At 38.4% G+C, this 24,851-nt stretch overlaps 1 protein-coding gene across 1 annotated transcript; it reads right to left on the reverse strand.

Moving 5' to 3' along the window:
- Nucleotides 1-808: 808 nt before the first annotated feature.
- si:ch73-181d5.4 (death-inducer obliterator 1) lies at nucleotides 809-22,912 on the reverse strand. The gene is made up of 15 exons (XM_051104983.1): nucleotides 22,745-22,912; nucleotides 20,884-21,686; nucleotides 19,012-19,207; nucleotides 16,929-17,144; nucleotides 13,110-13,284; nucleotides 9,939-10,305; nucleotides 8,969-9,128; nucleotides 8,799-8,882; nucleotides 8,593-8,712; nucleotides 7,644-7,782; nucleotides 6,472-6,949; nucleotides 6,181-6,322; nucleotides 5,951-6,040; nucleotides 5,667-5,862; nucleotides 809-5,577 (listed from the first exon to the last, which is right to left on the reverse strand). Exons 2-15 carry the CDS (start codon nucleotides 21,684-21,686, stop codon nucleotides 1,766-1,768), a joined length of 6,978 nt encoding a protein of 2,325 aa, XP_050960940.1. The 5' UTR covers nucleotides 22,745-22,912; the 3' UTR covers nucleotides 809-1,765.
- Nucleotides 22,913-24,851: the final 1,939 nt, after the last annotated feature.

The following is a 24,851-nucleotide window of genomic DNA, read 5'->3' on the forward strand; positions in this document are numbered from 1 at the left end:
CAATAAAATAATACTTTATAATCATAAGACTGGATGATCCACTTGCTCAACTTACCTTTCAGCTTAGAATAACTGATTGACTTCTACCATTTTAGCAAACTTAACATTATAAGCACTTATTATGACCTCCTAAAGCACAGATAAACCTAGTTTTTAACTAGGTTTTTTTTTTTTTTTTCATTTTTTATTAGTAAATGCAATCCTTCTATAAATGTGAATAAAACCACTGAAAATGTTTACTTCTGTGTTTGGAACAAAGTGCTGCCATGCTTCTCTTCAACGTAGTGGATTTTTATTTTTTTCAAATTACAACAGGCAGAGCCTTACTGCTGTTTGACTGGATGATAAACATCCAATTTCATGAACAGCAGGCTTAAATTAGATGAAATTTTTCACTGAAATGGATGCAGGGTCCGAAGGGTTAAAACTGAGAGATGGCTTATTATTTTTTTTAAACCCCATTTAATGTTTCAGCTTTCCATCAAAACTCATTGGCAATTTAAATAAACTGAGAAACCTGTCCTGTACTACAGTAATGTAGTGACATCATTTACAGTAATAAAATGTTAAAGTTTTGTCATTCCAAAATAAGTATGCATGCATGCGTGTGTGTGTCATTTCTTCTGTGGAACAAAAGCTTTTTGATACAACTGAAGTCAGTGGGTTGATGAATCTCATTGTTCTACAAACTTTATTCTTTTGTGTTATGCAAAAGAAAAAACAAACCACGTATTGGAACCACGTAAGGGAAAGTGAATTATGACTATTTTCTGAGGGCGGACACATTTAGAGACCATAAGTGCACTGGTTAGGCTGGGTGGTTCAGTAGTTTAATAAATGAAATCAGTGGACATTGCAAAAGATTCCATTTTTTCAGTTTCTGAAATACTTACAAATGTACATTTAAAAAATTACATAAAATTCTATGAACAAATGTACACTGCTATTTATAGATCATGAGAACTTTGTCATTGCAAGAGAAAAATGTTTACAAACTTGTCAGTAGTTAACATGACCATGTCCTACTTCCACAAACAAACCAAAACATTTTTTCCATAATCAACTTAAAGTAATTACGTTGGTACGGCAGGATGAACAAACCTTTGGGCGATGAAGAAAATTCAAACAGATTTATCAGAAACTGCTTTACTGACATGCATTGCTTCACTTTCCAGAACAGACAATGAACACAGACAGTGTACTGGCGTAGAACAATGCTTCTGAAGAATGCTTGAACTTGCAAATATTCATTGAAAACTTCAGAGGGGCAGTCTTGCTCCTTTATCCCATCCACTGTAATTCTAAACATTTTGCAAACTAAAGCCTAGGACTACAATTTTACAGTACCTCATAACAGTAACCCATAGTTTAAATCTTGACTACGCAGCCAAAAACTGCAAGATCGCTCCTCTCATTCGTATATAGTCTGCAGCCAAGTGTTCTTGCATTTCCTCTATGTTAACAATACATATATATATATATATATATATATTTTAAATGAATCAGTCTACTCTTCATCATTTTTCTTCTCTGTTGTGTAGATTGTTTCAAAATATCTGCCATTTCGTCCTCTTGACTGTCCGCATGCTCCAACTACTGTCCTGAACACTTGGTTCTTCGTGTCTACTTTCACGCTCAACACTTTGTTCTTCCTGAATTACACTTTTTGAGTTATCACTTCGCTGAGGGTTAAAGCCACTACCGATGCTTGGTTTCTCTTCACGAATGCAACGACCACTAACGTCCTTTGCAACATGACCTTGTCTTATGTCAAGTAGTCCCTGTGACATTCATTGGGAGAGTTCTGTCTGTGTAGCCGTGAGAGGGTCTGTCTGATCGGACCTCCGGGTGGAGTGGGAAGTAGTGGACCTGACAGTCGTAAAGGGCGTACGTTACCCTGTCTGAGCTGGCACTCCACATTTGCGGGTGGCTGCCCCAAATGCTGATGCTGTGGTTTTTTAAACTGAGTGGGAGTGGGAGTGGGGGTGGAATAGTTGGGAAAATCAGATGAATGGGTTTCATTATGATCGTTGAAACTATCACAATTTTGAGGTGCAGGTCTTCTCCGTCCATGTAAATCAGGAGATGGTTTTCTTTGGCCCATAAACTGTTGTGGTGAATCAAAGCAAGGTCCCCTTATTTGTGCCTTATTTTTATGATCCCTGGTATAAAACGGTCCCCCAGTGCCCCTTCTGCATCCTCTGAACGCTCTTGGTTGACCCTTGATTTCAGTAAATTGTTGTCCTTCAAGCTGGCCATGCATTGGGTCCTGAGAGTGTGTCGGAGCCTGTCTTGAAAAACATGTTTCTGTATCCTCTGCAAATGTTCGATGGCAGTCAGGGCTTTGTAGTTCACAAACATCTTGCTGGGAAGCATGTCTACTTGCAACCTTAGTCTGGTTATTTGGAAAACGTATGAAAACAGACTGTCCCTCATGAAAATGGTCAGACGGTGGATACGGTGGGTCTCTGGCATCATTCTGTCTCTCTGATGGCCCTTCAACATTAGGAATGCTCATTTGTTTAGTTGAATTCAGCAGATGGGTTCTATCATGCATTACCTGACGTGAACCCCTGCGACTACCGATACCCTGCGGAAAAGAACATTGCCTTGGAGGTGGGTCCTTTGATCCAAGTGTTTGAGAAGGTCCGGGCTGAGGATCTTTAGTCAGGCCTTCGTATGTTGCAAAACCTGAGGACTGGCCCCTAGGTCCAAAGTTCGTAGAAGTACTAGAACTGCCATCTCTAGGACTTGCCCGTTTTATTACAGACGGATGGCCTCTCAAAGGTTTGGACTTATCGAAAGTGGAAGGGTGAAGGTACTCTCTAGGATTAGGAGATCTAAAATTGCCCTTGTGCACAGGGACAGGCCCTAAAAGCAACTCTCTTTGCTGAAACTGGACAGATTCGTCCTCATGAAAATTCTGCCCTTGCATAGAAGATCTATATTTTTTGTGACATAATCTAGTGGTTTCAGATTCTTCAAAGTTGCATTCATGTGACTGGTCAGGCCTGGGTGGCTGACTTTGATGAACCTGATCTGTCACTTCCGCCGGAAACCGTCTGAGTGTGTCATGTGGATGTTTTTGGCGAATGAACTTGCCTGTGGAGAATCCTTCCTGTTTGTGAGATACATAGGATTGCTTCTTGTCTGCATCATGCATAAATTTTCCTCTTTTATTTTGAGGCAGTTCCCTGGAATAGAACTGATCGGTGTCAGGTTCTGATGAATTCCTATACCGTGAACGGAAAGCTCTTTGAGGGTAATCTCCCGAATGCAGTTTGTCTGCCTCGCTACGTGAATAAATTGGCCTTTGCTTCGAGGGCACATCTCTCTTTTGATCAATCTGGCCAGGCTCAGAAAAATGATCTGTTTGGTTATGTGGTGGCTGGGTGGATGGGCTTCTGGAATTATGGTGAAAAACATCCGTCTGAATTCCAGATGGCTGTATTGCTGGTATATCTCTGTGTGAAGGCAGGTCAGTAGCACCATAGGCAGTATTACCAGTGTGTAGACAGGGTGTAGGCAGTAGTGCTCCTTGGTTAGAGGAGTCCGTTACGTTTGGGAGCGAATTCTCTCTAATTTCAAATAAGGCAGAAAATGGTAGATTTTTGTCATATGACTTGTTTAACAGAGGCTGTGAACACCCCTCCCCAGGATTTTGAGACACCTGAAATTCCTGGTTTTGATCAGCCTCGTGCTTTGTATTTGAAGAACCACCATGCTGAACTTCTGCCAAATGTTTGTCTTTGCCATTAGTGGCTTCATCCTGTACTTTAACACTCGCTCCTGATGCGTATGCAGGTTGCACACTATCGCTGTCTGGCACCTGCTCAGATTCACATTGAGAAGGTTTAATGTTATGCTCTGACAACGGCCCAAGTTCCTGCTGGTCAGTCTTGCGTGACTGGTCACTGTCGTCCTGTGATGATTTGTCTCTCCGGCTTGCATGTGAATCGGTGGAATAATGACGTCTCGTCCTATACCGTGGAGGTGAAGATGAGTCTCTGTGATGGTGATGATGCCTTTTCCTTGACGGCGACGCTCCTTTTTTGTCACTGTAACGTCCCCTGGAGAGATGCCCTGCAGAGTGTCTACTTCTATGGTGTTTGTCTGAGACTTCCTTTGAGGATCTAACTGAACGCGACGCTCTTGAAGAAGCCCCGTCTTGGTGGTATGACCTGTGCTCGTGCCACGACCTCCTTCTTGATGACCTATATGTGCTTAGCGTGGACCTTCTGCTGCCTCGTTTTTTGTAGGTATACTCCGAGTGTGAGCTTTTAGTGTTCTCTGGTTGTGCAGTTTCAGTGTCTGGTGATCCTTCTTTCTTGGTGGCTATTGATTTCTTCAGGACTACATCCTCAGCAGCCTGCGTGTTAAATATTTTTTGTGCACATTCTTTACCTATGGCCTCACATTCAGCATCATCGAACGGCACATCCTGGCTTGTTTTTCGACACATGCGTGGATCCCTATTCTGATGAACGACAGGACAATAGGGTATGTCTTCGAAGGTTTCCTCTTCATCCCTATCAAACTGAGTTGGTGACATCAGAGCTTTAGAAACAGAGAAATGGGCCATAGAAACACCAATTGCTTCCTTCTGTAGGCGTAGAGTTTCCGTCTGCTCTTCTAACTGCCTCTTCTGTTCCTCTATCTGCCTATTCAACTCTTCAAGAATTTTTTGTTGCTCAGAGAATGTTGTAATTGAGCTATTATCCTTGTAATGTGACGTGTTATGTTCAGAGATGGTGGATTTGTGAGGTACAGCATTACTTGCAAGGTAATTTTGCATCTCCTCAAACATCGTCTCATCTTCCGGATCGTAAGCTACATCACTGGTAACTGCAGAGGTCTCTTCCGCGTTTTTAGCCTGTGATACTTTGGGTGTATTATTTCTGACAGTATCACCACTGGCAACTGCACTGTACTCCTCCTCAGGGTCATATGGTCTATCATCGTCATCATCAGTAACTGCAGATGGAAGTTTAGGTTGCAAAACTTCAGCTGGACTGAAAGAACCCATGACCCCATTACAAAGAGCCGGATCATACTCCTCGGGATCGTAAGGCCTATCATCGTCTAATATCATTGCGTCGTCATCTTTGCAAGTCTGCTGACAAATCTGAACCGTATCTGTTAATGAGCTTATCTTAGACTCTGTGTTATCTGAGGGCTGTTTCTTTTGCCCAAATAATGTGTTAAGGATGGTCTGAAGTGGGGTGGCATTGGAGGAGTCTTTGGATGGGCCCGCACTGACAGACGGGGTGGGTTTTGACGTGCTAGGGAGAGAAGATGGGGCACGTAGAGAGCTGGCAGAGCATGATGGGTCTGGTAACCCAACTAGAGGTAAAGATGCAGAAGGATTTGGGTCGAGGAGGATATCAGCATCACAAGTCTTAATGTTATGTTGTCCAAGATCATTTAGTGAGGTAGGATCGCTGGTTTCCTTGCCGTCCGAACAAGTCAAGGTCCTAGAATTCTTTTCAGCAACATCTTGTGGCAATCCATCGAGACGCTTCGTTTTTTGACAGACTGCTAACCCTATTAGGAGGTTAGGGTGATCGTCTTCAAGCCCTAAGAAAAGTCATAACATATCCAAGGTTAAACTCATTATAGTGTGATGTCCAAGTATGATGTCAGTACACAATCTGTGTGTGATATACCTGGTCCCTCCATGGGAAGAAGCACCGCAGGGATGGACTGTTTTGAACACAGCGGAATGAGGTAAAGATCTTTGATGTGTTTACAAATATTAGAAACAACCCCAAATCTCCGACGACTGTTGAAATATGAAAACAGAGAGACATATGCAACCTCTTCTTCATCAGATGCTGGATGGAACCGGATTAATGACAGCTCCTGCATTCAAAGAAATAGTGCAAACAGATTTTATTAAAGGCATTTACCTAAGTGATGTGCATTTAACACATCAGATTCAAGGTCTTACCTTTGCCTCTGACGTCTTTATCAAATCAACATATTCCCACACAGTTTGAGGTAATATCCTACCTCCAACGTGTATAGTGTCTGGTAAATCCTGAACAGAGAAAATGCACATATTTAACACCCATCGGCCACATTCACACCCCCCTACACATACAGCACGATACTTGAGAAAATCATTAAAAAGCATATGCATGTAAAATCATTTCATTTAGTTAAGCTTAAAAGGCTAACCTCTTTTAGAAATTCAGGAGAGCCAGAAATTAAGTATCCCTTTGTGACGAATTTGGCCACCGTTGGCATGTTAAGAAACCCTTTCCATAAAATGTTCTGCTTAGATAAAAATTGTTTTGTTCCTTTATCACAATCTGCCAGCCTTGAAAAAGACGGAAACACCATTAAAATGAATAATAAAAAAAAAAAAAGAAAAAAAAAAGTAGCATATAAGTTAATAATACATTTAACAATACAACTACTTGTATTAGTTACGGTTGAAATGACATGCAAAAAACAATCTGCATGCACCTTGCTGTTGAGCCATACGAAGTGTCCAGCGCAGCTGGCGAAGGCTTCATGAGGATAGATTTTGGCATAGGAGCAGGCAAATGTACGGACACATGGGGTGGATGAGTCTCTTTCAGAGATTCTGTTACATTCTTTACTGGGTGCGGATGCTGGTGTGGGTTTGAGACAGACTCTGGGCCAGCACATAATGACGGAGCCTGCCGAAATTGTGCTGTACGGGGATCTCTTCTTGAGATGGACACGGTGGGAACTGAAGGTATCAACACAGGAGAGAAATCTGCTGAGGGTGTTTGTGAGTCTAAGTCCTCCCCACTAGGAGAAGCAGGAGACTCAATTATATCAGAGTTCAGCGCAGGTGAATCCAACGCTTCATCGATCACGTGAACAACCCATGCAGATTTCTCCTTTTCTGTATCATCTTTTGTCACCTTCATCTTGGGTTTCTTGGTTTCAGGATCACCATCAGTGGATAATTGGCCTGCAGGTGGTAAAAAAATTATATTTAACAAATTGTACCATTTTCAAAATATACTTGCATAACTTTTTAACTACTTTTGCAATTTCTTAGCTGTTATTTTTGAGTATCTCTGAAAAATGGTGTTTGGTCAACATGCAGTTACAGGAGAATGCTGCAGGGATTATTTGTTGAGTCTGGTTTGCAAACATTTATTGTACTAAAGACTGTTATTGCTTTGGATACTGATTGGTCATAACAGTGGCCCAGTCAATTATTTTAATTTATTTTAATATGTATATCAAGTAGTTTTAAAATATTGTAACAGCTGAAAGACATGCAACACCTGAACTTTGCATATCCATGGAGTTCCATCTGGTGAAGACATGAATACTCAGAGACAAGCAATATTACCTATACATAAAAAATATATAGTGTTTGTCCCGACCCTCCTTAACTGTGATTGGTTAGCTGAGCAAAAAGTGAAAGTGATGAGCGCTGTGTTTTACCCAAAGTTACACATTCTTCAACTATCGGCAGAGCGCTCCCATTGAAAACAACTGACACAAATATGCTAGCCTCGGAGAAAACAAACAAACAAAAAAACGCTTTGGTGGACACACAGCTTAATGCTCGAAGACATGAATTTCCAAGTAAACAAACAGTGCATGTAAAGGTTTTTTTTTTTTTTTCTCCAATGTGTTTTAGAAGGTCATACCTGTACATATCCTGCAATTAAGGTCAAAGAGATGGCGTTTATGTTCTGCTGTAGTATCTTTCAGCATGCTGCTGACCACATCTGGAGCATCTAACCTTGTTTCCTTCTCCTGAGTTTGCTTCAGTGATGATTTCTCCTCCTACAGACAGACAAAATGCTTGATCTTTCAGAAAGGAACAGGAATGCCACTTTGCTCTAGCCAGTACAGGGGAAAAAAAAACAAAACAAAAAAAAAGCCCTAAGATACAGATCTGTTCACACTTGTATTCCGGTGCGTCTGGTCCTTCTCAAAATGGAAATGGACACATTTAGTCCTGGTTCATGGTGTCATTTTTAGCACCAAACCTAAAGGTACCGAACAAAAGGCAAAATGATGTGGTCACAGTCTGACTGGACAGCTTTTATGACGTATATTTGGTGAGTGAACTTATTAAACATTAAAAGCAACGCTGTGTGCTGGGCTAAATGTGCTCGTATGCATGTATTTTTACCAGCTGAGAACTCACAAAGAGTTTATAAAATGTGAAAAGGTGTTTAAGCAGCATCATGAAAATCTGCTGCAGGGAGACAGCAATTCCAACCAATGTACTAAATTGTAATAGGCCATACGACAAGTTCACATTGCTCGTCACGGCTCCTATGACAAGAAAGGAAAGTTTTTGGTTCACTACATCAGAGTTTGTTTGGAAGTGGCCCAAGACCCATCTTTTCAAAGGGGACTCGGCCCACTTGTTTGGTGCACACCAAGGTTTGGACGGCAGCGTTCACACTTACGCTAACTGAATCTATCCTGCCAAGAGTGAACACACCCTAAGATTGCGTAACCAAGCTGTTGTGAATGATTTGCAATGTCCTTGTCTAAAAATTAGTTAGAGAGAAGCAGATGAATGATAAAGGTTATGATTCCTTTGTTATGATCACATTTGTAAGAAACTAAACATCAGCTCACTGAAGGACTGGTAGCTTGTATCACTTTCTCAGGAGTAGCAGCTGGTTCTTCCGCATCCTCAGAAAAATGGGACGATTCCTTCTTCAAAGACATCTGAATCAGAGGTTCAGCAGCGGATTCCTGTCAAAAAAAAAAAAACAGTCAAGAAGTCAAATGCTATACATCAACTTCACATGAATTTCTTTGTGTTGTACGTGGTGCTTTACCTCAACAAACATTGTGTCCTGCTGACTCAACTGAATGAGCTTCAATGAAGGTATGTTTCCCTTCAAAACCTGATGACACACTTCCTGAAAACGTAAGAATAAATTCATGATTCACACATTATACAAATATTTTTAATAAAATAATTGTGTACAACAACAACAACAACCACCTTGTTTTTGGGATCTTTCAAGGTGAGGACGAGGTAATGGTATTTGTTCTTATACTCCTCATCTGTTGTGTAACACATATTGAACATTTCTTTCTCCATGTCCACAGCCAACTTTTCAACTTCACTCTCACAAATGTTTAAATCATCCCTCTGATTGAACCTGATGACAAGATTAAAAGAAACACAGCTGTAAGCAACAGCAAACAAACGGTAAAATATGGACTGAATATAGAATGCAAAGTGGTCTACTAAACCATAAGCATTAATTACTTACAATGTAATAACAGTGATTTTAACTTGACCAATATGTGACACTGCCACCACACACTATGATACGCCACAGCTGTGTTTATTAAGGATTAAAGCTAAACTCTGCAGCGTAGTAGTCCTCCATGAGCTTTTTATTTTTATTTTAAATTCTGAACTGTTGACACTGTTTGGCCGAACATTAGGTACCATTCACTCTGTATGCCTCGAAATTTAAAAGAAAAAAAACGGGCCAGTCTTATGATGTTAGGACAAACTAATGTGAAACAAACAAAACAAAAAAAAAAAAAGTTTCATTTCTTGGTCAGCATGTGGCACTATACTAAAACCGCACTGATTCATTCACAAAAGAGCCGTCAAGACACAACCTTTAGTTCTGATTTGTGTGCTCACAATTTAATTGAATGCTTTGGTCTTTCAGAAAACGTTCAGACTTTTTGCCAACGATCCATCCATGATGATTTGAGCCAGATTTAGTGAAGACCTAATGAACAAAACGACTGATTTGGCTTTAACTCTAGAGCTCACCTACTCTATGTATGATTCTATAGACTGAAAGAAGTATGATGATTGCGGTATGATGACGATGATGATGACGACTGACGTTGTGTATTTGCACCTGGATCGATAATTAACATTCATTATAAAATGAAAATGAAGCGTTTAAATAAAGACATAACTTGACAAGGTTTCCTTCTCTAACCTTCTAAACAGAATTTTACTTAGTGAGCGGCGAATGTTTTGTCGTATCAGGAGAGGACTGACGCGAGGGGAGGGCTCATCCGCGGCGGGTCTGCTGGTAAGAGCTTCTGGGGGTTTGCTGGACTCGACAGGTGCCTTGGATTCAGAGGGCTTTTTAGAGCAAGGTAAAGGGCTTTTACTGAGAGCCCCTTTCAGAAGCTCCAGTCGTGGAGAGCCTGGCATGGTTTTCTTTGCTCTTCCTGGAGTGGATTTCTTAATTGGTGGGGCTGCAGGAGTTTTTTCAGTAGAGGGAATGTCTGGGGTCAAATCTGAAGGCTGGCTCTGTGGTGTGCTGGTATTGCACTCAACTTCATCTTTGTCCTTAACGGCTGAAAGAAACGATAAAGAGAAGGACATAAAGACTTAAAAACATCAAGAGAATTTAGGAAAAAAAGGAGTTCACATACATGTTTTCAACCAGTTCAATATGACTATAAAATAATAAGCATCATGATTTTATTGTGATTATTGATTGTAATCTTGAGAATGTGATATAAAACAGAAATATTACAAATACTGTAAAATAATAATACAATAAATTCTATACATCTTATTACTGTAAAATTACAACACTAAGATGTATGTCTTTATTTATTAACTTCTTTATTCATGTTTTTCAGTGTTGCTCAGCTCTGCATTCATGTAGCCCAAGATATACAGGGGTTGGACAATGAAACTGAAACACTGGCCAATATAGTGTTGGAGGTTTCATGGCTATATTTATGCAGCCTGGTGGCCAGTCTTTACTGATCGCACATTCCACCAATAAGAGCAGAGTGTGAAGGTTGACTTTGTGCACCCAATAGCTCAAACATTGTACCCTGAAGGTGGTGCCGTGTATTAGGATGATAATGCACCAATACACACAGCAAGACTGGTGACAAGAGTGATTTGATGAACATGAAAGTAAAGTTAAACATCTCCCATGGCCTGCACAGTCACCAGATCTGAATATTATTGAGCCACTTTGGGGTGTTTTGGAGGAGCGAGTCAGGAAATGTTTTCATACACCAACATCACATAGTGACCTGGCCACTGTTCTGCGAAAGGAATGGCTCAAAATCCTTCTGGCTACTGTGCAGGACTTGTATTTGTCATTCCCAAGATGAAATAATGCTGTATTGGCTGCAAAAGGAGGCCAAACGGCATACTAATTGTGGTCTAAACCCAGGTGTTTCAGTTTCACTGTCCAACCCCTGTAAGTGTAGATCTGTTTAATTAAAACACAGCCGGCATCATTTGTGGCATCACAGCATCAGAGTATCGAACATTCAGATTTACATCTTTAACCATGGTTTTCTGTTTGGTTCTGATGGCTTTGCACAGAGCATTTGTTTTTGTGATTTGCAAATTAAAATTATATTTAAAAAAAAAAAAACAACAACAACTCTAAAACTGTTTGCACTTAAATTAAAACTCCAGTACACTGTAGAAAAACACATTATCATATGTCCACTGCAAGGGAGAGAAGAATTACTTTTTTGAACTGGCCATTATTTAGTGCTATAAACACATGTAATGTCGGTTTATAGTTTGAGGACATGCAACAGGAATGAGCGCAATTGGCATTGGAAGGCGAGGAGTCATAAGTTGACTTATCCACGGTTTAATATGCCTCCGGTCATAGAGGATTTTTAGATCGAGCAGAATCCGTTTCACTATGCCAACTTGGCAACCTGGGGTGTTGAACTCGGCACAGAGCGAACATTTAAAAGTAAAAAAAACTGGCTGTAGCATTGTTTCTCAGGAAAAAAAAAACCATGTATGTGAACTCAGCGCGTTTCCTGAATATCCCCAATGACAAACTGAGCAATTGATGGAGAAAAGCCCTGGTTAGACTGGTGACCAAGAAGCTGATGGTCACTCTAGTGGAGCTCCACGATCAAATATGCAGATGGGAGAAACCCACAGAAGGACAAACATCACTGCAACACTCCACCGATCCGGTGTGGATCAATCCTCTGCTCAGTGAAGACACATGAATTCACACTTGGCATTTGCAAAAAAGCACCTACAGAACTCTCAGACAGAGAGTTGTGAGTGTTTCTTGTGAGAAACAAGACTCTCTGGTCTGACGAACCTCAATTCCAAGCACCATGTTTGAAGGAAACCAGCTCTGCACATCACCTGCACAGTAGCATCACAAAAGTAAAGTGTGCTGATAGCAACCTCATGCTGTGGGGCTGTTTTTCAGAAAAGCTCAACACAGCAAAAACAAATCTGTTTTGTGGTTTGTCATTATGGTGTACTGAATGTAGACCGATGTGGGGGGAAAGAAGTAATTTAAAGCAGTTTAACATATGAATATTTTCACAGGGCACTGTATATAAGAATCTTATTGTTCTCTCTTACACACATCTTTGATTATACTACTTTTTGGGGTCCTAATATCCCTACAAAGATAGTAAAAACTGAAATGTGCTACTTTGTGGGATCCTTTAGTTGGACATCTTATACATGATAATAAAGATGTTTTATAGAATGCAACAAAAAATAATAACACTTTATAAATCTGTAGATTTAGATTTTAAGTTGTAGATGTATACGCAAGCTAATAACCCAGCAAGCAAGAAAATATATATTATATATTTTTCTTTTAAATAATGTAATTTCCCAGTTATGACGTTGCATAATCACCTGTGCATCTGACTCTGCGCTTATTCCATTTGTTATTCGAGTTGTGACGTTAAAGGGACAGTTCAACCAGAAATGACAACGGTAATCATTTACTCAGCCTCAAGTAGTTCCAAGAATTCCTTTCTTCCGTTGAACACAAAAGAAGGTATTTTGAAGAATGTGTCTGGGCCAACAGCTGGGGACCACAAACTGTTTGGTTGCCCATATTCTTCAAAATCATTTCTGGGTGAACTATTCCTTTTAAAGCCTTAAAACCCACATGGTATTACAAATGTCAGCCGAAACCTTTCACAGACTCATTCTCCTCATGTTTGCAGTTTGACTGTAGCTCCGCTGGCTGCACAAGATTTAATTCTAATTTCTCGAGTCAAGAAAGAGTCAGAGAGTACATTATATCAGCTTAACCATAATTAGTTTAATAACGTGCACGTAAATGCGCTTACAGAGAGCGATAACGCATCTCCTAGTGTCCGTGAGGAGAGAACATGATACCTACTGCGTCTGTAATCTGGAGCAGGAGTTGATGATATGGCAAACTGTACAGGCTCGACAACTGTCGCTGAACACAATGACTCTTCGTCCACTTCTTGCTTGCTCACGTGCTCTTCCGGTGCAGGCGTCTTACTGATCTTCACCTTGAAAAGCTTTGCAAGAAATGATCGTTTCTCGCCCTGAAATGTAAAGGCATAAGTGTGAACCGACTATACTATCAAACACTGAATTAATGCAAAATGTGATTCGATTCCACAACTAATTCAATGTTTTTTGTGTCACGCTGTTAATTTTTTACATTTAAATGTATGATATTTTTTTAAAACTGACACTGACAACCTGATGACTAAGTTAGCTCAATTTAGCTTCGGTCACGCTGCATGACAGTATATGACAGCACACAGTTTATTCTGCATTTGCTGCTCTTAGCATTCAGAAAAAGTACATTATTGCTATAAATGTTAGACATTTTCGAATTGGTAAACAACAACTACAATATTGTCACACAGACACACACACAGAGTGGCACCGAGTAGAGTCTGTAAATCTTATTAAAAAAACCTTAATATGGAGAGTTCTTCTAATGATTTTTAAGGGAGTTTGTTAATGAGATATTAATTTAATACAACAGTTAAATAAACAAGTTAATATTTGCTTTTCGTAAAATCGATTTTGCTCTATTTCATCGTCAATAGTTTGAAACAAAGTCACAACTGAGCTGCTGCGCATCTCCATTCAAACACAGCCCTGTTTCGATTACGAATGAACGTGTTTTCTAGCGAGTCAATGAATCAATTACCCATTTACAAAAAGAGTCACTTTCTTTATTCCTGAATAAATCAGCTGTTCGAAGGAATCAAATGAATGATATGATTCAGAAATTAAATCAGTGGTTTGCCGCCACCTACTGGCACCATTAGTTTCATTTTTATCTTCTTTTTAGTTATTAAAATCATTTAATATTTCTATGTTCAAAATTGTATATTTAAAACATTAATCTCATCAAGAGTTTATGAATTTGATTGCACTTATGCCATCTGAGCCTCATTAAACATTAAAATATATCTAAAACTCACTTCTGTGCTCTTCTGTGCCACTTCTTTACAAATGAATTTCATTAATACTGATTTCATTTGATTGATAACTTATTCTTATTCTGTTGTTTTAATTAGAAATTTTATAAATATAAGCTTATAATATATATATATATATATATATATATATATATATATATATATATATATATATATATATACACACACATATACACATATACATATATAAATATATATATATATATATATATATATATATATATATATATATGATATTTTAAAATTTGACAAAAGATGACGAACTTTTAATAAAGTAAAAAAATGCCATTACAAAGGTAACAAAATTCCCCTTTTATTCACTTTAAGAAGTCAAATATCAGGAAAAATAATCATTTTTTGTAATAAATCTTTGAAAATCAAAATCTGGATTAGAATTTTTAATGTTATTATAACCTAAAGATGCTATGTTAAAGTTTGAAAAAGAAAATAGAGGTTTTCATCTAGCCATTTTCTTGGTAAAGAAAACACATTTTTACTCAACTTAATCTTAATGGATTTATAGCGTTTTTTCACCAGTTCTGTCAAAAGGGGGTGCTACACCCCCCCCAACAAATATTTATATATTTATGTATTACTGTATATAGATGTATATTATGTATCCCACGAGACGAGACATGAGACGGGGTTCACGAGAACAAGACGAGACAAGATTTTTAAACTGTTAAAAACATATAGTCATTTAAACAAAAAACAAAAAAAAAAAAAAAACATTTAATGGAGGAGTCAGTGTCTCACTTCATTAAGACTTGTTTGACTATTGAAATCTCCTGAATGACATACTTCTTTTTTTTTTTTTTTTTTTTTTTTTAAACGGGCAGTTGTCGCCACCAACCTGGTGGAAAAGGATAAGCGTTACTATACATACAAGTGTTAAGATACTTTCATTTTGATCGCTACTGTAGAGAGTAAGTGTTTATACCCAAACTATTATCATTTTTATCCCAGTACTTCTATTATTTAAATGTCTGTAACACAGAAATAATGATTATGGTTAATGGTTGAATTCGTTGCGTTTTCTGCGTTCACATGTACCCTGACCCTCTAAATCATTAACATAAGCAGCGACAAAACATGCTTCTTACGCTCCACTGACAGTATGTGTATATATATATATATATTGTAAATATACATATTTTACAACCAATTACAACCAAAATTAACTGAAAGACTACAACTAACAGACTTGATAAAACAAAATCTTAATTACGTGAAATTGAAAACCACAGAATGTAAATTTAAAACATATAGAACAGAAATTTTGCTTATGCCTGGTCTGCAAGTTTTAAACACTCGGGGAGCACTGCATGAAAGAGAGACGATTAATCCTCTCTGAAGTTGCATATGAACGATTCTCAACTAACCATTCTTTTACCTGCCATAAACACTCATTAAAACATGCAAATATGAAAATAACCAAAATTAAAATGCCTGTCATTTTGACTCTTTTTGACTAGCTCTAAAATGACATTTTGAAACCAGCAAGAGAGGCTTGAGAGGAAAAGTGTGAGAAATTAGTTCTAAGAACATTTTAGCCAGTGTTCTAAAATTAAACTCTTTGCAAAATGGCCACATTACTGCCTTGGGTGTGCGTTATTTTCAATAAATCAGCAGCACGTCGACAGTTATTTCTTACTTATTCTTCTGCCGCTGCTTCCAAATAAACAGTGCACCAGAGTGAGCTGCTGTGCTAACAGAGTCTCATGAATGAGCAGTCCATGTCAGGACCTGACATTAAAATTTTAGTTTGTTTTTCCACCAAACCCTACTGTGCGCCCTCAGAACATGTGGAAAATACAGCAGTCAGTCAGGAGGGGATTACCAACGGTACGGTACGGTACTTTTTTCGGTACATTACTCTCTGTGTAATAACAAAAACATTTATTTCAGTGAAAAAAATAAGTTGAAAAATCTCAATTTCAACATTTTGAACAATAGGGCCCTACAATCTTTTTCTTTCTTTTTTTTTTCATAAATTCTTGTGTTTTAATTTTTCTGATAATCAAATACAGGCATTAAATATTTATTTATTTTTAATGAAATGAAAATTATACCTTTTTATTTGTTGCTAAACAAACAGAGTTTTCTGTTATTATTATAATTTAAGCATTTAATTGTTTAATTAAATTTGCCAGAAATTGGAATATTTAAACACCTACATTATACTGTACAAAAGTAATACAAGACTAATACATTTCTGTTACATGTATTCTATGTTAAACCATACTTTTATTTTGACAGGTTGCCGGTTAGTTTTTGTGTGTATACACTACGGTATGATGCTAATTTTCTCAAATGAAACAGTAAAATTTACATGAAGTGACTCTCACAGCAGTTCTGGAGATTACGTTCATGCATTTATGTCGTCATATAATGAGACGCAGAAGCCGAAAATAACTGCGAGCGTCACGTGCGCTTCACTATTTGTGAAGTAAACAAAGCCTCGTCTCCGTCATTCATTCATACAGAGCCAAGCGGAACACAGAGGATTCATATTTAAACAGCCTTTTGCGTTTTAAATATTTACAGACAATAGTCCATATCGCGATTCGAATTAAGTGAGAGACCTACTTTTGATTTATTAAGCCAAAAATTAACGAATTCAGCGGCATCCTGCGCTACTGGACCGCCCCCCTAATATAATGGCAGGGGAAACACTGCAGTGTTATGACTTGAACCACACGTCGGAGCTGCACTCAAATGATATTTACCTTGAGAGACGGTTCAGCGGGTGGAGCAGCAGATTTCATCTCAATTTTGGGTTCAGAGAGAGACTTCATGGCTACCGCCGCGTGCCGGACAATACACTGGTGACCGCAGTACACCGACTCCGGCAGAGAGTCATTACTGCAGCCTGGACCGATGCATTTAGGTAAAGCTGCCTTCTCCGTCTCCATCTCTTCCTCCACTGGCTGCTCAATCCCCACCTGAGACACAACACACAGATTAGGTAAAGTAATAGCAAGAAAAACCATGCACAATTTAGACTCTTAAGTGTGTCAGCATAAGGCTGAACGAGTTTGGTGACGATTGCATAAAAACCCTAGGAGAACTAGGAGTGGGCTATCTGACGATTTTGAGATGCTGCGCGTCTCTCTCTAATTAATTACTTTAAAAACACTGATTTTACCACCTTGTTGCTGAAGAACATAACGAAGCGATCTAGTATCTAGGCTATTTTATTAATAAAAATTGCGGGGAAGTGTTGACAGCAAGTTTATTTGTGTGCGCAGAGCAATCTTCGATCTCCAACCTCTCTCTCTCTATCTGTGTGTGTGTGTGAGATTGTGTGCATCAATTAAAGCAGCACATTAATATAAAACGGTGATTAAACTGACTTGGCCTACCTGTGCATTAAACAGTTTTATGGAATCCAGTATTCAGACTGACCATGGAATAAATACAAATATTAAATACAATGCAGTAGACCATTCAGGTAATGCCAGCCTTTTCAACTAGTTACTACCACAAGTGTATCTCAGTTCTGTGAGAAACTGTTGAATCAGATGTTTTATCATCATATTTTCAAGTGCTAATCCCCATCAGACGTACAGAGCGGCACCGTTTAATGCCTGTATTCTTTCTTTTGTCTGTGGGACACAAAAGATGATCATTTGTTCGTCCACATAATGAAAGGCTGTGAAATATGTTCTTTTGTTTTCAACTAAAAAGTCAGATGGATTTGGAACGACATGAGGGCGAGTAAGCTGATCATTTTCATTTTTGCATGAACTATCCCTTTAAATCTTGCCAATACGACATCAGCTTGATTGCGGTGATAATTTAACTTGCTGTTATCAGAAATGCACTTTCCTTAAATGGTTTCTTTTGAAGAAGTGGCTTATATTTTTAAAGGGGTCATCGGATGCTAAGTTCACTTTTTCATGTTGTTTGAACATTAATGTGTGTTGTCAGTGTATGTACAAATCGACCCTATAATGATAAAAATCCATGCAGTGGTTTTTAATTAATCTGTAAAAATAATATCCCCTTTTTCAAATCGAGCCGTTCTCAGATGTCTGTCGTTGTGCCGTCACACCCACAGAGGACACACCCACAATAGCTGATTGACATGAGCGTTTTACCTCAGACCAGCTGTCAGAGTCCAGTAACCTTTCTTGTTTTGATGCTGTAGCAGGGATGTAAATTAGACAAGAATATCTCTGATTGAGCAATTGAGGTGTTGTGTTGCTGGATGTAATAATGAACATAGTGGTCGTCATTTACTCTCGACATCTGAGCCGCTGAAGATGTAGATTACATTTGTTTGTGAAGGGAATGCTCCTCCCGATCTACATACATCCGTCTAAGTTCACGCGAATCATTCATGATCCAGCTTCACTTACAGCAGAAGTGTGTACAAGCATTTTTTTTTTGTATGAATCTTTGCGATCGCCTTTCCTTATAACGTGGTAGTTAGGAAGTTTAGCGGCTAAACGCAGCTAATGTAAACAAGATCGTCACTCCACAGAGAGAAGAGAGGGCGGGGCGAGCAGAGCTCATTTGCATTTAAAGGAACAACCCCTTAGAATTTTGCAGAGCTGATTTTGACAAGGTAAAAAGGGTGTTGTTTTACAAAACCATTGAGAATTTTTAATCAAAGTATATTAGAGACTTTTCATTAAGACCCTAAAGAATCATATCAACTTGTGGAAAATGGGCATCCGATGACCCCTTTAAAGAGCTTTCAGAAATACTCTACAGTGGGTCTGGAGAATACAACCTGCGGTTCATATTCTAATATACTTAATGACTCAAAAGCAGATAATTAGAAAAAAAAAACAAGAAAATTACCACATGAGTTGAGTCGATTTCATGGTTTTCATCAAGACCGTTCGTCGTCGTGGTCTTGCCCGTGACATCCCAGTCATCAGAGCATGAGGGACAAACGTATTCTCGGTTCCTCTGCAGGAGATGAGCACAAGCCTCTGTGATGCCCACACAGTCGACGTGATGCCTCCTTTGGCAGGACTCACAGCAGATCATCAACCTAATAGATGGAGTCGTTAGTTTGGACAGAGGCTGAAAAATCAGACCGATATGAATATACATTATATATTATTGAATATACATTCAATCAGTTCACAAAGAAGCTTAATGAATAAAGATAACAGACTTAAAGGGATAGCGCACCCAAAAATGAAAATTGTGATTAATTCCAAACCTGTGATTATATTACTTTTGATGAAATCCGAGAGCTTTGTGACCCTGCATAACATTACGGCTGAACCACTGATGTCACGTGGACAAATTTACCGATACATTTTTTTACAATTTTGCTACATTTTTGGATCATAAAATGTTTCCGCTGGATTGCCGTCTATACAGGGTCAGAAATCATCAAAAATATCTTAATTTCTGTTCTGAAGATTAACAAAGGTCTTACTGGTTTGTAATGAGAGCAAGTTATTAATGACAATTTTATTTTTGGGTCAACCATCCCTTTAACGTACACATATTCAAAAGAACTCCACAATCAAATAAGATTGAACAGACTGTAACAAAACTACTAAAGCAAACTCAATCAAACACACATATAACAATAATAGTAATGCGAGTTGCAAGGTGAAGTAAAAATGAAACTTCTAAATAAATAAATAATTGGTTCACTCCAAGAAGAATCAGTAAAAAACTTTTGTCCATGATGAAGATTCAAGATCATTTATTTCAAGATAATAAAAATGTTTGCTGCATGATTTAAAAATATATAAATTATAAAAACACACTACTCATAAAAAGTTGCATATTCTATGCATCACATTTTAGTATAGCATTCAGACATACTGTAGACTAAAACACCAGTAAATAAAGCAAAAAAAAAAAAAAAAAACACCATAAACACAGCTACAGGTTATTTTAGTTCCCTTCTCTCCACAACAAATCCTCTACAGTTTTTAGGCTACATAAACATCAAGCCAAAACGAATTCATTTAAAGTGAAACTGAAGCCTACCTCTCTCATTCGGCACAAATTAAATGTAAATATTATTTATTACATAAACTACTGCTTTGTACTTCACTTGCATTATTGACCTAAAACAACACCTTCACATAGAAGTTAACAGCACAGCGTGTCGGTGATCGTGCTGAACAGCACAGACTGTACTACAGACTATTTAAATTGAGCAGTGTAACTTATATGTTTATATGAACCTTTAACTGGATTTTATTTTTATAATGAACAGGCTGTGATGTCAAGTTAGCAAAATACACACTACATTGAGTCACAATAGACCAGACCTCTGCACAATTTTTTCTTTTGTTTTGTTAATCTGTAAATGATTTAAGTGAAATATTTAGTGTATAGGCCTATATATTCCTCTTTATTAATAGAGTTTTACTTGGTTTTCTCCGTTCACAGAAGCGCTGCAGGTGCATAATGTGACCTTTGTGTGAATCCATGTTTTACACCACCCTGCAACTAAAACTGCATATTACCTGCCATTCATTTTCACTTAAATGTGGGCCTAATTCTTAATGGTTAGTGACACTTCCTCAGAAGACCTGCTTTTGCCATTGCAACTTACCCATGTTGAATTTACGGCTGCGCGTCAGCATTTCACTCACACCGTACGAGTCAATGTCACATTTGCATAGGCAGAAAATGTTGGACCGGTTCAGTGTCAGAAAATGTTGGAAGGAAAAATTGTATTTCGACTGTTCTCACCTGTTACCGTGTCCTTGTTGACATGTGCAACAGACAGCATCATGATTCGTGTCTTCCTCGCTATTTTCAGAGAATTCCTCCTGTTCTTCATCCTGATGCTCGTCCTCTCCAAACTCATAGTCTTTCCTTGCTCTTTTAGCTCTTCTACCTCCAGCAGTTTTGTGAGCTCCTGCTGCAGCAACAGAATTCCCACCTGCCCCTCTGGCTGTAGAAGAACACGCCATTCCTCCTTTTGATGTGACATCCGTTTCATCGAACACGTTCACTTCCTGTTTCATCAGTAATCTCATCCCTATGTCGATATCTTCTGTACCTTTCGCACCACCGTTATCTTCATGCTTGAGTTCTTGTAGCCGTCGAGCCACAGCCCGCTTACGAATCTCTTGGAGATTGAGATCGTCGCTGTCTTCGGCTCGATCCGACGCGACTCCTTCGCTGACGCTTTCCTCGCCCGATTTCAGCTCCGCGGCGACACGGCAACCCCTTTCTGCGTCCGCCCGAGCTTCGATTTCGCTGCTCGGCTTATCATCTGCGGGTGCGAGCGCAGGCACCGGCGCGTGTCCTCGACCCCCTCGACCTCGACCTCGTCTAGAGGCTACGGAGATCACAGGGCTCTCGTCAGCCCGTTTGCCTCGGCCACGACCCCTGCCTCGACCCCTGGGCGGGCGACCTCGGCGGCGCTGGACCGGAGGGCTGCTGTCCGCAGAGCCAACAGCTTCTATGAACTCCCGCCTAGCGATGGTGCTCCGGCGGAAGCCCCAGGTCTTGGCTGTCGCCGTAGCGCCGGAGCCTTCCACGTCCATCTGACTCAAAGGAGTAAAGAAAATACTGCATTATCTTCATGGTTAACTTCCACCGCACACGACTCACTTCTAGAACAACTACACATAAAATAATCTAAATTGAATCTCAATTTCAAATTGCATCGTCACTAATTGCTGAATTTTTTCAAATGATCTAGCAGTTTCTGTTCCAGCCTCTAAACCCAACGTATAAGTTAAGTAACACTGTGGAGCCTCCTCACAGCGTCATCCATCAAGCTGGATTGATCCGTTAGCTCTGTGGTCTAATTGTGGCTTTATCTGTAAATGTCCACACACACACACACACTCTTATATAAACGTACAGACTTGACTCCCACTCTAACGGATAAAATTATAATTGTTTATTTACTTGCTTATTTTTATTGTTTCTTTGCAAGACTCGTGTATTTTAAAAGACATAAACAGCAGTAGTTTACATACAGTAGTAACAACAAACAACAACAAACAACTGACAAACTAACCACATTAACATACCAATCATTATTTTAGATTTTACATTTAAGAATTGGATTAAAAAATATATATATATATTCCAAAAACATCCATTAGAGAACTTTGTGTACACAGGCCAGTCATGTCTAACTGTGTGGGTCAGGCTTTAAAAAAAAAAAAAAAAGAGAAAGAGAAATTCTTTTATTCTGTTTTTAATGGTTATCTCTTGGGAAGGAGGCCACAGGACAACAGAACGAACCAATATTTTGAGTCCTTGTAACATTCAAACGAAATTTGACTAAAATAACGATTTAGTCGTTCTCAGCACCAATTAAAGTTTTATTTAGGACCACACGGGCTTGTATTTGCTGCACTGAACTTGGGGGAAAATCAGTGGACTGTAATAAAACATAGCAAAATGTTGTGAAGGGAGTTAAGGCACTACATTGTTCTTGACAACAGAAGGCATAACATAATTAAGCAAATATTAAAAAAAAGAAAAGAAAAGGTGAGCGCTACAAAGAACTTGGTGAACCAAATTGCAATACCCTTCGCTCAGCGGCACTATCAAGTCTTCTATAGCAATGGTTTACAATGAAACTCACCCTTCAACGCAAGCTCACTCCGCACAGCGTAATGTCTGCGTTTACATGCACGCTCTGATTTATGTTAGCAAATGTATTAATGATTATCAAAGTGTAGTGCACTCAAACAAACAAACGCGGAATGTTTCGTCCATTTTGTCCATGAGAGGGGCGTGACGCACTACAGGAGGCGGTAGCAAAGCCGCCACGCGACGCATCTCCGGAAACGAAGAGCGACACTGGTGGACTGGATGACAAACAGCATTTGTATGTCAACATTTGTATACAAAGCCTACAAAACCTTCTATCATTTGACAAACTGCAAAATAAAACAATTCTAGAGAGCTTGAATTAGTAAGAACGAGAAAGGTGTAAAAAATATATAGCTACAAATCTACGAGGAAAGTCCACTGATTAGGGCCCTATGAAATTTTATTTATTTAGTTAGTTTTACTTTCCCCTAAATTTCATTTAGTTTTTTCCCCAATTCCTTATTTTTTTTCCTGTTTTATTTTATTTTTTCGAATTTTTATTTTTTTTAATTTGTTTGGAATTAAACTTCATTAATCAAAAAGAATGTCTAATTCATTAAAATAATGAAATGTATAACAGAAAACAGCAATTTATTAAAAGTTCGAGTTTTATAATCAAATCCATCGTTTTACATTTTAACGGTTTAATAAAATTGTAATCAAGACTCTTTGAAACAATAATAGAACCCTAAGTTTAGTTTTTCCCAGGAATTCTGTGTTATGCACTTAATTTTTTTCTGTCAATCGAATGATACAATATGACATCAGTTTAATTTTTCTTTTAATCACATGTTAATCACATGAAAATTAACCAAACCCTTTCATTTTTTGAGGCAAACAAAGTGCTGTACAACAGAGGTTTACTGCTAAAATGAAAATATGGAAGATCATTTGTGTGATAGGGATGTAACGATATGAAAATTTCTAATTACGATTATAGTGACCAAAATTATCGTGGTTATCAGTATTATCACGGTATTGTTAAAATGTACTGGAAATGTTCAAAAAGAACTGACACATAAATCACTTCACCACGTTTTATATTTAAAATCAACAAACAACAAATAAAATGACTTTTTGTTTGCATAATCACTGAAAAAACAACAACAGTAGCCTGCCAATGATGTCCGGATTTTAAAGGACAACATGACTGACAACAGTTTAACTAATAGCATGTTCACATACCTAATGTACATTTTAAATAAAGCTTTGAAAAAAGTTTCATAAAAAGATAAACCTCACATTTCAGCCTTTAAATAAAGAAAAGGGTTAAGTCAAAATAAGTGATTTAATATGTATTTTATCTGTTTCATAAATAATCTAGATAACTTCTTTGAATTTTTTAAATGTGTAGAATCCACTTAAGGTTTTTTTTTTTTTTGTTTGTTTGTTTTTTTGGCTACAGCTGGGCATGCAAATTCAGTCCGTTTTTTGGCCAGACAAAAACTGCACACAATGTAAATGTAAGTCTCTGTAAATCCACTGTATGACACTAGATGGCACTTATGGAAAAGATGAATTACAGCCAGAGGCGAACCAAGGTGAAGTGGGGGCCCCAGGCAAAATGAATAGATGAGGCCCTTCTAAAAGATTATTTCGTTAATATATCTTTGTTACCTAAATATACATTTGTACAACATTAAAAAAAAGTAGTCAAAACACATAATATAACATAAATAGTTTATTTTTTTAAACAAAGTGCATATTCTTTGACAAAATATTAATCTACAATCTTAAAGATACAGAACAATCTTCTTATTTACAGTAATGGATTGTCACCTTAAAAATGGTGCTTACGAGCCTTAGCTACAGCAAATGCTGCTCATGATCATTAAAAATCTTTGGCCATTTTGCAGGGTCGTCAGACAATAGGCAACTTGTAGTACCTTTGTCAAGAACATCAATATTGCTGCAAGTGGATGATGTGAATGGCATTTCCTCCTCATTACCAGGCAGGGGGGGAAAGGGACAAAAATTCAGCCCTGGCACTGTAGCCACACCAGCCCACATTACCACACCGACACAGCCCCACCCACGGACATGCACATTCACTACTTATATTGGTGTACAGATGGTGAAATAATATAAGCAGTACC

This window comes from Labeo rohita, unplaced genomic scaffold, assembly GCF_022985175.1.
Source record: "Labeo rohita strain BAU-BD-2019 unplaced genomic scaffold, IGBB_LRoh.1.0 scaffold_86, whole genome shotgun sequence".
NCBI lineage: Eukaryota > Metazoa > Chordata > Actinopteri > Cypriniformes > Cyprinidae > Labeo > Labeo rohita.

Bases quoted from the DNA above. Each gene is read 5' to 3' on its own strand.
- si:ch73-181d5.4 (XM_051104983.1), bottom strand. From the start codon at position 21,686: ATGGACGTGGAAGGCTCCGGCGCTACGGCGACAGCCAAGACCTGGGGC. The intron at 19,208-20,883 runs GTGAGAACAGTC...TCCATCTATTAG, and splicing joins CAACAAGGACACGGTAACAG to GTTGATGATCTGCTGTGAGT. The intron at 8,713-8,798 runs GTAAAGCACCAC...TTTTTTTGACAG, and splicing joins AGGACACAATGTTTGTTGAG to GAATCCGCTGCTGAACCTCT.